The 13,557-nt window shown below is 47.1% G+C and overlaps 1 protein-coding gene across 4 annotated transcripts in view; it reads right to left on the bottom strand.

Moving 5' to 3' along the window:
• PARP4 (poly(ADP-ribose) polymerase family member 4) overlaps window positions 1-13,557 on the bottom strand; it is a 2,216,130-nt gene that overhangs the window by 532,617 nt on the left and 1,669,956 nt on the right. For 3 of the 4 annotated variants that reach the window (XM_078657066.1, XM_078657067.1, XM_078657069.1), the window contains one exon: window positions 4,117-4,197. The exons of the other annotated variant lie outside the window; for it this stretch is intronic. In XM_078657066.1, the coding sequence (XP_078513192.1) occupies window positions 4,117-4,197 (81 nt within the window). The remainder of the gene's footprint in view (window positions 1-4,116; window positions 4,198-13,557) is intronic. 4 annotated transcript variants of the gene reach the window in all.

Below are 13,557 nucleotides of genomic sequence, written 5' to 3'. Positions count from 1 at the left end.
TCTTATGTGATTTCAGTAAGGCGTTCTCACTACTGGAGAAGTCCTACTTTTATTTATTTAATTTATGCCATTTGTAGAGCGCACTGTAACCCTGGCGCTTAAGAAAGGTGCGACTAAGAACAATCAGCATTGGGAGTGTCTGTGGCTACTACCCCTGGGAGGGGGATTATACCTTTGGGAAGAGCCAGGTCTTGATTTTTTTGCGGAACAGCAGTAGATCGCTGATTTTCCTGATCTCGATTGGAAGGCTGTTCCAGAGGCGGGCTGCTGCTACGCTAAAAGCTCTGCCACCCTGGGTCTCTTTCCTAATCCTTGGTATTCTGACAAAGTAAGTGGACGATGAGCGGAGGGCCCATGCGGGCACATACCACTGAAACTTGTCTTGGAGTGGTTTAGGACCCTGACCATGTACTGCTTTGAAGACGGTACATAGAGACTTAAAGAGGATCCTCTGAGGTACTGGGAGCCAGTGCAGGTCGGCCAACGCTAGAGTTGTGGAAGATCGGCGGGATCGTAAGAGTGCCAGCTTAGCTGCTGCTGCCTGGATAATTTTGAGTCTGGAGATCAGATATCCAGGTGATTCCAGTAATAAGGCGTTGCAGTAGTCCAGGCGGCTGAGGATAGTACTTCTGACTTCAGTTGGCCTGTACTGGTAGAAGAGGCAGCAGCTTTCGGAGACCTCGCATTAAAGTGAAGCAAGTGCTCACCAGTTTATTGACGTTGGTCTCTAGATTTAAATTTTCATTGAAGCTGACCCCCAGATTCTGCACCGTCTTTACTGGTGTCAGCGGCCCATCCGAGGCGAACGGCCAGAAGTCTGCAGGCAGGCTTCTGGCAATTCTCCCTACTTTGCACTGCATGATCGCTGATTTTCCACTGTTGAATTGGAGCGAGTTCCCCTTTAACCATGCCGCCATTTCCTGCATGCAGGCATGGAAACTCTCTAGGGAATCTTGTAGTCGATTCATTGACTCATGCAGCAGCCTCACACAAGCAAGAGGCCTTGAGTCTGTATAAGTCATCAGGTCATATCAATGCTCTTGGCCATCCATCTAACTCCCAGAGAGTGTGCCATCAGAGTAAGTTGCCTCTCACCTGAAAGAGGTAAAATACATGGACCTGAAATAACTTACTGGAGCACATGGCTTGTCCTTGGCTGAGCGTCAACCAAGAACATTAAACCCTCAACATATCTCCAAGGCTCTCTTCAATGCTGTTTCTATTCTACTTCTATTCCTGTTCTAACAGGATAGCACAGGTTACATCGCTGGAATTAAGGTTCCACTCTGGGCTTCATAGCTTAGCTCATTGGTAAGTTACAGTGTACAGTTTAGGAGTCAGCCTCTGTACTGAAGGGAAGGTTTTCAGCAGCAATTCTAATGGGTGGCGCCCTCTTAAAATCATAACAAAACCCTACCACTGGGATCACAGATCTGCAGAAAGTTGCCCAGGAGGGACATGCATCTCCATCCATCACCTAATGGCTTCAAAACCCCACCAGGAGAGGGCGCAGTAGGGGAGTTGCAGTGGCAGTTACAGAAAGACATATCTGTCCTCAGGCCCAGCCTCCGTTCATCATCAGAGTGAAAGTATGGAGGACATGGCGTCTCAGAAACTGTTTACTGCTTTTCTTTGCATCAATGCGAAAACAAACAAATTCATTACCTCGACCCACTACCATGAAATTATAACCACATACCTTTTTTATCATGTTTGCCATCAACACTCCTTTTTCCAGGCCTCAATTTCCTCCTCTCACCCTAAGGCCAATCCCACCCATCACCCACGTTCCTGTACTAGTCACGACTCGTACATCCATCAAACCATCTTATTTTCCTAAAAATCATTGCCTTTGGTGTACCTGGTAACTTTAATTAAAAAATATAAGATTTCTTAATTATTTGGTAAGAATTTCACAAATGCAGTTTAGTTTATTGCTTGGAAGAAATCAAAAGAAAGTGTATCAATCACTGGTAATAAGCTTGCAAGGAAAAGACTGTCCACATGAAGAAAGAGAGGAACATACTTAAAAGTTGGCACATTGTGCACCCAGAGGCGGAGTGGCCCTCAATACTCATAACTGCCCTTTAAAAGAAAGGCTTCAAGTAAGTGGAAAGCTAATTTTTTGATTTGCTTTCTCAAAGGTCTCTGAATGAATCAGTGCTGTAAAAGTTAGGTATACACACGTGTACTCTAGGAAGTTGTATTCTGGATGCAGGAGAATTCAGACACAGCAGGGAGGGATCAAACTTTAACTACAGATTTTAAATGATTTGCTGAACTTACTGAGAAAATGTATCACATTTGTTTTGCGTTTGCAAAGGTCTGTCTATGGCTTGAGCTATGTAAATCACAGAACATTTCAAGACACATAATTTGTATTCGAATAAAGTTCAAGTTCAAGTTCAATATTTGTATAGCGCACTAATCACCCAGAGGGTCTCAAGGCACTTGAGGGAGGGTGGTACTTTACTTATCGAATATCCAGGTTTTTAGTTGTTTTCTGAAGGAGAGGTGGTTCTGTGTAAGGCGGAGGTGGGTGGGGAGAGAATTCCAGGTTTTGGCCACTAAGTAGGAGAAGGATCTTCCCCCCATGGTGGATCTATGGATGCGCGGAATTGCGGCAAGGGCTTGATTGGACGATCGTAGTTGGCGGGTGGGGGTGTAAAAGGACAGGCGCGTGTTGAGGCATTCGGGTCCTAGGTCGTAGAGGGCTTTGTGTGCGTGGGTGAGAAGGCGGAACGTTATTCTCTTGTTGACGGGGAGCCAGTGGAGGTCTTTCAGGTGACCGGAAATGTGAGCTTGGCGGGGGATGTCGAGTATGAGTCTGGCTGAGGCGTTTTGGATGCAATGGAGTTTTTTCTGTAGTTTGGCTGTGGTTCCGGCGTAAAGGGTATTTCCGTAATCTAGTCGGCTTGTGACCAGTGCGTGGGTGACTGTCTTTCTTGTTTCGGTGGGGATCCACGAATATCAAGGATCTTGAGGCATTGTTCTACATGGGAGTCAAATCAACTCAACAAAAGTGACAAAGGTCCTTATTTAGATTTTTGTGGAGAGGGGACTCCATCCCAAAAGCAACTGAGTGCCCTGCCCGTCAAACCCTCAACATGCCTGCCTCACTTGGAGATGAGCATACCGTAAGCTTTCTGGCTAAAAAGCCTGTGTTGGCTCTGTTGACATAAAGGTTGCTCAATGGAGTGGTGGGTGTCCGAGGAAGGACTTCACACCACCGCCCTCCTTAGGGTTGATAGTGTAGAATCCATTTTTTTCAGACTATGGGCCAGATGTAGGTAGCCAAATACCGGTCGGTAACGGCCGGAATTCGGTAATTTCGGCCGTTACCGACCGGTATTTGGAAAATGAGATGTAGGGGCATGTTAAAATACAGATTCGGTAAATTTACCGAATCGGTATAATTACCGAATCTGTATTTTGACAAGTAGGTAGCACTGTAATCAGTGCTAGAGGGGTTTTAGAATTCTTAATTTACCACCAACTAGAAGTTGGTGGTAAATTAAGAAAACCCTTTAAAAAGCATTTCTTTTGCTTTTTAAACACGGCCATGTTGCAGACATACATGCCCGTCTGCAACATGTGCACCCATGCACAATTGAGGGGTGCAACAGGGTGTCAAAGTGACAACATGTCCCCCTTGTAAATTCGGTAAATTTACAGAATCGGTATTTACCGATTCTGTAATTGACATTGATTCTTATGGGCCTCAAGGCCCACAGGAGTCAATGGCAATTACAGAATCGGTAAATACCGATTCATTAATTACCGAATCATACCGATTTGGTAATTAATTCGGTAATATTACCTACATCCCGATTGCCAGTTGTTAAATACCGAATCGATTCGGTATTTAAGAATCTGTACTCTGGGATTACCTACATCGGGCCCTATATCTCTCTGGATAAAACCTGGCAGCGAAATTCAGAAGAATACCTGATGTTTTCTCAGAGAATAAGGTTACAACAAACAGAAGAATTAGCATGATGAATGAGATGATTGGCTGGTACAGGAAAACGACATTTGATGGCTATACATTTTAAAACAACAATTAGATCATTCCTTGCCTCTGAGTGTCTACAAAAGTAGTAAACCATCACTCACCTGTCCCATGCCAAAGCCACCTGCGGATGTTTTTCCAAAGAGACTAGAATCAATTTCAACGGCACCACCAATGCGGGTCATCTGAAATTTATAAGAAGACTACATTGTAACGAACAGGGGTTTTATCCAGAGAGTAACATTGATACGAAGGGGGCACCAGTGTGCAAGAAGCCAAGATAATAGATCTAATGAGAGCTTTGTGGCTTAGGGCCAGATGTACGACCCTTCCAATTTGCGAGTCGTAAATTGCGTCATTTTCCGACTCGCAATTTGCAACTCGCAAACTGGAATTTACAACAATGTCTCAGACACAGTTAGTGATTCCCAATGCGGTCACAAATTGCCTGCCTCATTCATATTCATGAGGAAGGTGCAATTAGCGACCCCATTGGGAATGGCTACCACTCCCAAGGAGGGTGGCATGCTGGGGTCAGCAGACCACCATGTCTGTTTCTGTTTTTTAAATAAAGCAGTTTTCTTTTTTAAATGCAGCCCGTTTTCCTTAAAGGGAAAACAGGATGCATTCAAAAAAGAAAAATTAAACGTTTCCGTTTCATTTTTTTTTTTAAGAGTAGGCAGTGATCCGTGGGACCACTGCCTGCTCTTAAAAAATATTTTTACTGTCAGTCACAAAGGGGAAGGGGTTGCCTGGGGACCCCTTCCCGTCTGCGAGTGGCTTACACCCATTTGAAATGGGGGGTAAACTGCAAGTGTTTTGCGGCCAGCAAAACAATCTTACTTTGAGGTGCGAGTTGCTATTAGGAAGGGATGCCTTTGGCACGCCCCTCCCTAATAGTGAGTCGCAAACCCTATTTTGTGGGTCGGTAATAGGTTACCAATTTGCAAAATACGTTTTGTAAGTAGGGCAGACCTATTTTGCGGTCGCAAATGGGCCGATTTCCTGTTTGCAACCGCAAAAAACTGTTGTGCATCTGGTCCTCAGCCTGCTAGAATTTTACTTTCCTGCAGAGTACTCACCAATAACTACATAGCTGTTGGGGATGCTTTAGAGTTTCAATGGTGCTATTATTATTATGGAAATCAATGAGATAATCGACAAAATAAAATCTCATTCTTAATAATAGAATCACCCGTTGTGAACTCCACATCTACCTTGACTCATGAATATGTAGCCAAGCAGGAACTAAGACCTAGGCCCTGGATGACTGATTTATGGGTCACAGTGAGAGGGTGCGTAGCTGGCAGGCAAACACTCAGGCAGGAAACTCTTGATCAATCCCACAGATAGGCATAACAAGATTACAATGCTATGGGTATTGCCCCAATAACAAAAACATGGCCTGAGGGGGTACACGCGCTCCTAAAATGCCAGTAAAGTCAGATGCCACATGAGTTAGGAACTATAAGCATATCAGGACATGGCATATGTGGTGGTCACATGCTTCCTATGCTGGTTATCTGGAAACGTTATCCACTGGCTACACAGTGTCGACGCGAGGTTGAGACCCACCTGTAGTAACTATTTGACCATTAATTTATCACTCCATAGGCAGCAACCAACATTGCTTACCATATATGGCACGCCAAAAACGTTTATAACCTGACCTCATGCCTCTAACTATTCTCCCAGACATAACGATTATTTAAACAAACTGTTCCTGTATTGACAAACGCCTAAGGATTTCTAATCCAAGCAACACTATACGTGGAAATCAGTGGTTCCCTCAGCATAGCCATTCAGTCTGGTAATGTGACAGACCTGCAATGCCTGGACTGAGAAACGTGGCTTTAATTCCAGGGAAATCACACAGAAAAAGGATTACTCATTACAAGTCTGTAAATATTTAACAATCATTAATCTGAGACTTCAATACTGAACATTAAGTTGGCTATTTGGAGGGCTTGGCTAGGTATGTAGGTCCCAAGCAGTAAGGCCACTACATATTCGACATAGAGAATAATCAGTGTTGCAAGGATTTCGCCCCAACCGTCAGGCTTGAACTGTGAGAGAGAAGCTGTGAAAGGTAACAACTGCCTGATGACTTTAAGCAGAGCAGTCAGGTTGTTGAATCTAGGCTGGACCGAGCGCTGCCACTGCTTGATGGTGAACCCGGGCTACTTGCGTCAATACTGTTAGCATGCGAGACGAAATATGGCAGGGTACTCAGAGGGGCAACTGCCTTACCAGTTGTTTCTCCAAGGAGAGTGCTCTACTGCTCACAACTGTAATTGTGCACGGACAGGTGGTGAGGTCAGCTCAGCAGCTAGTGCTGCACTTGTCTCCTGGAAGTGTGACAATCAAATGGATGGGCAGAGACTCTGATCATAGGGACACAGCATAAGGTAGACCTGTGGTGGACTTATTAAAGGGGCAGTCAGCAACAAGTGAATGTAATCTAGTGAACTGGACAATATTAACTGCTACTTTGCTGCACCACTGTCAAGAGAGTTGGAGTGTAACCAGGATAATACTGGATTGTGACTCTTGGGTCCTGCTGGTCAATTAACCACCTTTGGGGAACATGCATAATTCTGCTGTATTCTTTACTTGGACTCATTAATTTGTGCTTTACGGGATGCTACCATTCATCATTAGAATCGCGAGTAAACAACAAACCAAGCTTTCCATTCGGTGCAAGAAGGAGCAGGGAGTGCCTGTTACGGGAGACCAAACAAAAGGTTAAAAATGGCAATGGTTAAACACCACAACATGATAATGCTGTATAAAGGTAAACAACCATTACCACAAAACTTTTATCCCGCATACCATCACCCCGCATACCATGATAACGTAAATACCATTACTCCGCAATGCCATTACAATGCATAGCATTACATTTTATATGCTTTTAGCATGCATGCTTTTACAACGAAATTCGTTGTAAATGCATGAATGGTAAAAGCATATGTTGTTAAAATGTAAGTATAAGGTAAGTATAGGGTTTGGGGTTGGAGTGTAGGGGTATATGTTATGGGGGTTTGGGGGTAATTTAAGGGTTATGTGTATGTTTGGGTTTTGAGCTGCTGGGGTATTTTGAGGGTTTAGGGTGGGTTTAGGTTTTGGGGTACTGAGGTATTTAAGGGGTTCAAGGTGCGTTTAGGTTTTGGGGTGCTGGGGTAATTTTAGGGGTCAGGGTGGGATAGGGTTTTAGGGTGTGAGTGGTAATTTTAGGATTTAGGGTGCGTTTAGGTTTTAGGGTACTGGGGTATATTTAGGGGTAAGGGTGGGTTAGGGTTTTCGGGGGTAGGGGGTATTTTCAGGGTTCAGGGTGTTTTAAGGGTTTTGGGGTCCTTGGGCATTTTTAGGGTTCAGGGTGTGTTTAGGTTTTAGGGTGGTGGGGTAATTTTAGGGGTCAGGGTGGGTTAGGGTGTTGGGGTGTAGGTGGTAATTTTAGAGTTCAGGGTGCGTTTAGGTTTTGGGGTCCTGGGGTATTTTTAGGGGTCAGGGTGAATTAGGGTTTTGGGGTGTAGGGGTAATTTTAGGGTAAATGGTGTGTTTAGGTGTTGGGGTATTTTTAGGGGTCAGGGTGGGATAGGGTTTGGGGTGTGGGGGTATTAGTAGGGCTCAGGATGTGTTTAAGGTTTTGGGGTGCAGGGGTATTTTTGGGGTTTAGGGTGCGTTACGGTTTTGGGGTGCAGGGGGAATTTTTAGGGTTCAGGGTGAGGTTAAGGTTTTGGGGTGCAGGGGTATTTTAGAGATTCAGGGTGCGTTTAGGTTTTGAAGTGCACGGGTATTTTTGGAATTCAGGATGTGTAAGGTTTTGGGGTGCAGGGGTAATTTTTAGGGGTCAGAGTGGGTTAGGGTTTTGGGGGGAATTTTTAGGGTCCAGGGTGCCTTTAAGGTTCTGGGTGCAGGGGTATTTTTGGTGTTCAGGGTGAGTTTAGCTTTTGGGTTCCTAGGGTACTTTCAGGGGTTCAGGTTGTGTTAAGGTTTAGGGGTGTAGGGGGCATTTTTAAGGTTCAGGGTGCGTTTAAGGATTTAGGGTGTAAGGGTATTTTTGAGGTTCAGGGTGTGTTTAGGTTTTGAGGTGCAGGGGTAATTTTAGGGGTCACGGTGGGTTTAGGTTTTGGGGTATTTTTGGGGTTCAGGGTGGGTTTAGGGTTTTTGATATATATATATATATATATATAGAGAGAGAGAGAGAGATAGATATATATATCTATATATAGATATATATATGAGGAAATATAAAGGTAAAGCACTTTTACACAATTTATGACTTCACCACGCATGCATTTAAATTGTAAAGGCATACGTGGTCATATGAGTGGTGAAAGTTTGCAGGGTAATGGTATTGCGGAGCAATTGCATTTTCGTTGTGAAAAATGCAGAGTAATGGTATGCAGGATGAAAGTATGCGGGATAATGCTGTATATTTCTGCATAAAGGCTTTGTTAACACAGCTGATCTTTGAACGAACAGGTGCATAATCAGATGTACTGACATGCAAGGTGTGTAACATTAAGCAGACGAGTAGAATTCGACAAGTGAAATAACAAATTTCTGACCTTGAGGACACAGAGACCTCCACCTCAGGAGCGGTCTGTAATTTGAAGTCACAAATTTCACAGCTTCAAAGCAAAGGTCGAAGATCAGAAAGTTTGCTCAGGAGGGAACCACATCAGAATGATTGGGATTGATGAGAACAAGCAAATAAGGATAGCTTGAATCTAGTGGCACAGTGAGCCCAGGACCTACGTCACGGCATATCCAGCACACTTATGGCGAGAAAGCAAAAGACACACAATTGATGAACGGAATGCAGAACAAATCAAAACATTCACCTCAGTCAAGAGATCTGGGTTAAATCCATCATTCTTTTGCTCACCATGCCACCCTAGTGTAGACCTGGCCATAAGCAAATCAGTCTTGAACCTGTGCCTCATGGGAACAGTCCAGCCCGAACCGCCAAGCCAGGTCCTCCATGGACCGGAAACAAGCAGTCTAGGACCAGTTTCGGGGTTTCTTCCTTCATCAGATAGGATAGCTTCAATCAATCACGGAATTTGTAGAGCACACTACTTACCCACGAGGGTCTCAAGGTGCTGGGGAACGAAAAAAGAAGAGAAGGGGGGGGGGGTGCCACTACTGGTCGCACAGCCAGGTCTTGAGTAGCCTCCTGAAGGTCAGCAGGTCTTGGGTCTGTCATAGGCTGAGTGGAAGAGTGTTCCAGGTCTTGGCAGCGAGGTGGGAGAAGGATCGGTCGCCTGACGTCGTTCTTCGGATGTGGGGAACGGTGGCGAGGGAGAGGTTGGCGGAGCGGAGCTGGCGTTTGGGGACGTAGAAGAAGAGCTGTCTGTTGAGGTAGGCTGGGCCGGTCTTGTGGAGTGCCTTGGGTGCGTAGATGAGGAGTTTAAAGGAGATTCTCCTGTTGACGGGGAGCCAGTGCAGGTTTCTCAGGTGGTGGGTGAAGCGTGGCTGTGGCGTGGCACGTCGAGGATCAGGCGTGCCGAGTCGTTTTGAATGCATTGCAGTAGAATGATAAGCTTGGCTGGGATTCCCGCGTGGAGGGCGTTTCCATAGTCGAGTCTGCTACTGACGAGGGCCCGAGTTACTGTTCTTCTAGTATCTGTCAGGATCCACTTGTAGATCTTGCGGAGGATGTTGAAGCAGGAGCAGGAGACTGCGTTGACTTGCTTGGCCATGGTGAGCGTTGAGTCTAGGATGACTCCCAGGTTGCGTGCGTGGTCGGTGGGTGTCGGGGCTGCCCCCAGTGTCGTGGGCCACAAGGAGTTGTCCCAGGCTGAAGGGTTGGAGCTGAGGATTTGTCCGTGTTCAGCTTTAGTCAGCTGCTCTTCATCCAATCGGTGACGGCCTTAATTCCTTCATGGAGGTTGGATTTGGCGGTGAGGGTGTCCTTGGTGAGGGAGAGGATCAGTTGAGTGTCGTCGGCATAGGAGATTATGTTGAGGTCGTGCTGCATGCGAGCACGCCGTGTAGATGTTGAACAGTGTCGGGCTGACGGATGATCCCTGGGGTACGCTGCAGATGATATCAGATGCTTCGGATCGGAACAGGGGGAGGCGGACCCTCTGGGTTCTGCCAAACAGGAAGGGGGTGGTCCATTCCAGGGCCTTGTCTCGGATTCCTGCTTCATGGAGGCGTGCGCGTAGAGTGCGGTGGCAGACATTGTCGAAGGCGGAGGAGAGGTCCAGCAGGATGAGGGCTGCGGTCTCACCGTTAGCTTGAATCCAGTGGCACAGTGAGGCCAAGACCTACATCTGGGCATACCCAGCGCACATAGGGCGAGAAGCACAAGTTACTTACCAACGGTAACGATATATCTGTAAGAAACAGTAGTTAGTATTAGATTCCTTACCTTAGAATATCCCGAGGCGTCAGTCTGGATCCGGAAACTTTTATATAGCAGTACCCCTGCGCGTCGTTAGCGGCTCCGTGTCCGTCGTCTGCACAGGGATGACGTCGCCGGAGTATTTAGACACCGCCCTCACGTGCTGACGTCAGTTCTTATACACAGTTTTTCTGAACCAGAAATGCAGAGCCATGATAAAAACCAACACTGATGCCATGAAACTAGGGTCCTGAGAAGGGATGACCTTAACCCTAGATATCGGTTCGCAGTACGGCGAGGATGAGTGGGGCTGTAAGGAATCTAATACTAACTACTGTTTCTTACAGATATATCGTTACCGAAGGTAAGTAACTTGTGCATCTGAAAGAAACAGGTTAGTATTAGATTCCTTACCTTAGAATAGATACCCCAGCAATACCAACCCCGGTGGTGGGTCTGCAAACCAATAATCACACCAGAAAGTCCTGGAGAACGGAAAGGCCGAAAAAGCCATCTCTCCAGACTTGGCTGTCCAGGCTGTAGTGCCTAGCAAATGTGTGCAGCGAGGCCCACGTAGCTGCCTGACAGATGTCCTGCAAGGGGACTCCCCGACCCAGGGCAGTAGTAGCCACCGTGGCCCGAGTGGAATGGGCACGCAGCCGTACAGGAGGCTCCTTTTTAGCCAGAGAAAACAAGCCTTGATGCACAAGACGACCCATCGAGAAATGGTTCGTTTGTGCACCGCCCGACCTTTCTTAGCGCCCACGTAACCAACAAAGAGTTGGTCATCCACCCGGTACTGGCGTGTGCGATACAGAGAGTATGAGAGCGCACAATTTGGGTCCAGACAATGGAGCCTCTCTTCCTCTAACGAGGGATGCGGAGGCGGAAAGAAGGTGGGCAAGGTGATGCCCTTCAAGAACCTATTTACAACCGGGGACTTGAACTAAGAGGGCTGATCAGGAAGCTTTAAGAAGGCGGAAATGGCAGAGAGTGTAGGAGAGTAGGGTCTGCTTCCTATGGTCACCCCCACTTTTTGCTTTGCTGGATTTCGACTTAGATGTGGCTGTGGGCCTGCTAATTAGACCCACAGCCCAGATGCACTCTCTCTAAATGTACACCATGTACTCTAGGTACATACACAATTGGGAATTGGTTCACCTTGTCAGCCCCTGTAGAAGTGTATCCTAGGTACTCAGGGCATAGGTGTAACCAAGGCCTACCAGGGGCTGCAGCATGTATTATGCCACCCCTGGCTGGCCACTCAAACACGGTACAAAAGGGGGTGGTGATGGACGGAGCATCTGAATCAATCAAACACTCACACCCAGTCAAAAGATCTGGGTTGAATCCATCACTGTTCTTTATTCCACTCTGCCACCCCAGTTCAGACATTGCTATATGCAAATCAGTCTGACCCCGTGCCTCATGGGAACAGTCCAGCCCGAACTGCCAAGCCATGTCTTCCCTGGACCGGAAACAAGCTTCCGAGGACCGGTTTCTGGCATTCCAGCCGTCTTCAGCCCGGCTTGCTTGAATTCAGTGGCAAAGTGAGCAAGGGACTCACGTCTGAGCATACCCTGCCACACTTATGGCAGCTAAAAGCGGTACAAAAGGGGGTGGTGATGGACGGAGCATCTGAATCAATCAAACACTCACACCCAGTCAAAAGATCTGGGTTGAATCCATCACCGTTCTTTAGCCCACTCTGCCACCCCAGTTCAGACATGGCTATATGCAAATCAGTCTGACCCTGTGCCTCATGGGAACAGTCCAGCCCGAACTGCCAAGCCATGTCTTCCCTGGACCGGAAACAAGCTTTCGAGGACCGGTTTCTGGCATTCCAGCCGTCTTCAGCCCGGCTTGCTTAAATCCAGTGGCAAAGTGAGCAAGGGACTCACGTCTGAGCATACCCTGCCACAATTATGGCGGCCACTCAAATAGACACAACTGGCTGATCACTCAGCTGGGGCAAGGTCGTGTAATCACCCCTTGCTTAGGTATGGTATTCCTATACCTACTTATATATAGACACATAGTAACCTATAAGTCACTCCTATGGCAGGCCTTAACAATCCTGGAGGCAGAGTGCTTGGTTATGTGTGAGATGGTGCTCTAGCATGAGCTGAGCCTGTCTGCAGCTTTCGGAACCATGTCCTTATAGCTGTTCTATGATATTGCCATACCATATACTCTTAAGTGCATTATGAACCTCGCGGTTAAATGCTAACTTTGGTTTGGCTTTAGCAAAACATGTCATGTAAGGTGTCATACGCTTTGGAATACTACAACCCTTGCCAATTCTGGTAATGGAGGTAGAATTCCAACCTTCTAGAGGGAGAAGACATGTTGTTGCTGACTATCCCGGTTAAAGTTAACCAGAGCCCCAGCGTCACAAAATGGACGCTGCTGCCACCGACACAAGTCTGACCTCCTGCTGCTGGGAGTCCTTCCAGTCACGGAGGTTTGGACAATAGGTTTCCTGCCTGGAGAGGTGCGAGCACCACCCCAGACACGACTTTGTGTATTGGGACAGGGAGGGCTGAATAGAATGAGACACTGCCTGGAGCACCCTAGGTGCTCCATGCACACCCTGGTTCAAACCGGTTGCTGGGGCACTCCAGCCCCAGCTCTGGAGTGAAACTGGACAAAGGAAAGGGGGTGTAACCACCCCCTTCCTGGTCCCACCCATAGGAGGGACCTAGAAAGTAATCCAGCCCATTTTAGTTGTATAAAGGTAGGAGCGTAGTCCTGAGACTTTAGATTAATCCTGAATTGAAACGTGACACGAAACTCTGGACCTTCGACATTCTGCTGAAGCTGAAGACTCTCCCTTGTGGCCAAGGAGTGACCACCCTGGGCAACCAGGCACCGTCCAGCAAATCAACGTCTTGCTTTGTCGACGTACCCGCCGGAACCCGAGCACCGAGCCTGACAAGACCCAGACTTCCAGACCTCTCTGACCCTCTCTTCACGACTGCAGCATAGCTGGGATCCGTGGAGGCGACAAGACACGTGGGACTGGACATCTTGGAAAGCCTGCAACTTACTTGCTACCTGCTCAGCTCCTGAGGTACACTCGAAGCTGTGCACTGGGGATTGAGAAACCCCGATCCCGAGCTCCATCTGTGACGAAGATCAGCCCCCACACTCCACGAATTCTGCGTGGGGCCCTTCTGCTTTTGTT

Source organism: Lissotriton helveticus, chromosome 8 (genome assembly GCF_964261635.1).
Source record: "Lissotriton helveticus chromosome 8, aLisHel1.1, whole genome shotgun sequence".
Lineage (NCBI taxonomy): Eukaryota > Metazoa > Chordata > Amphibia > Caudata > Salamandridae > Lissotriton > Lissotriton helveticus.
This window is presented reverse-complemented; position numbering and strand designations above follow the sequence as displayed.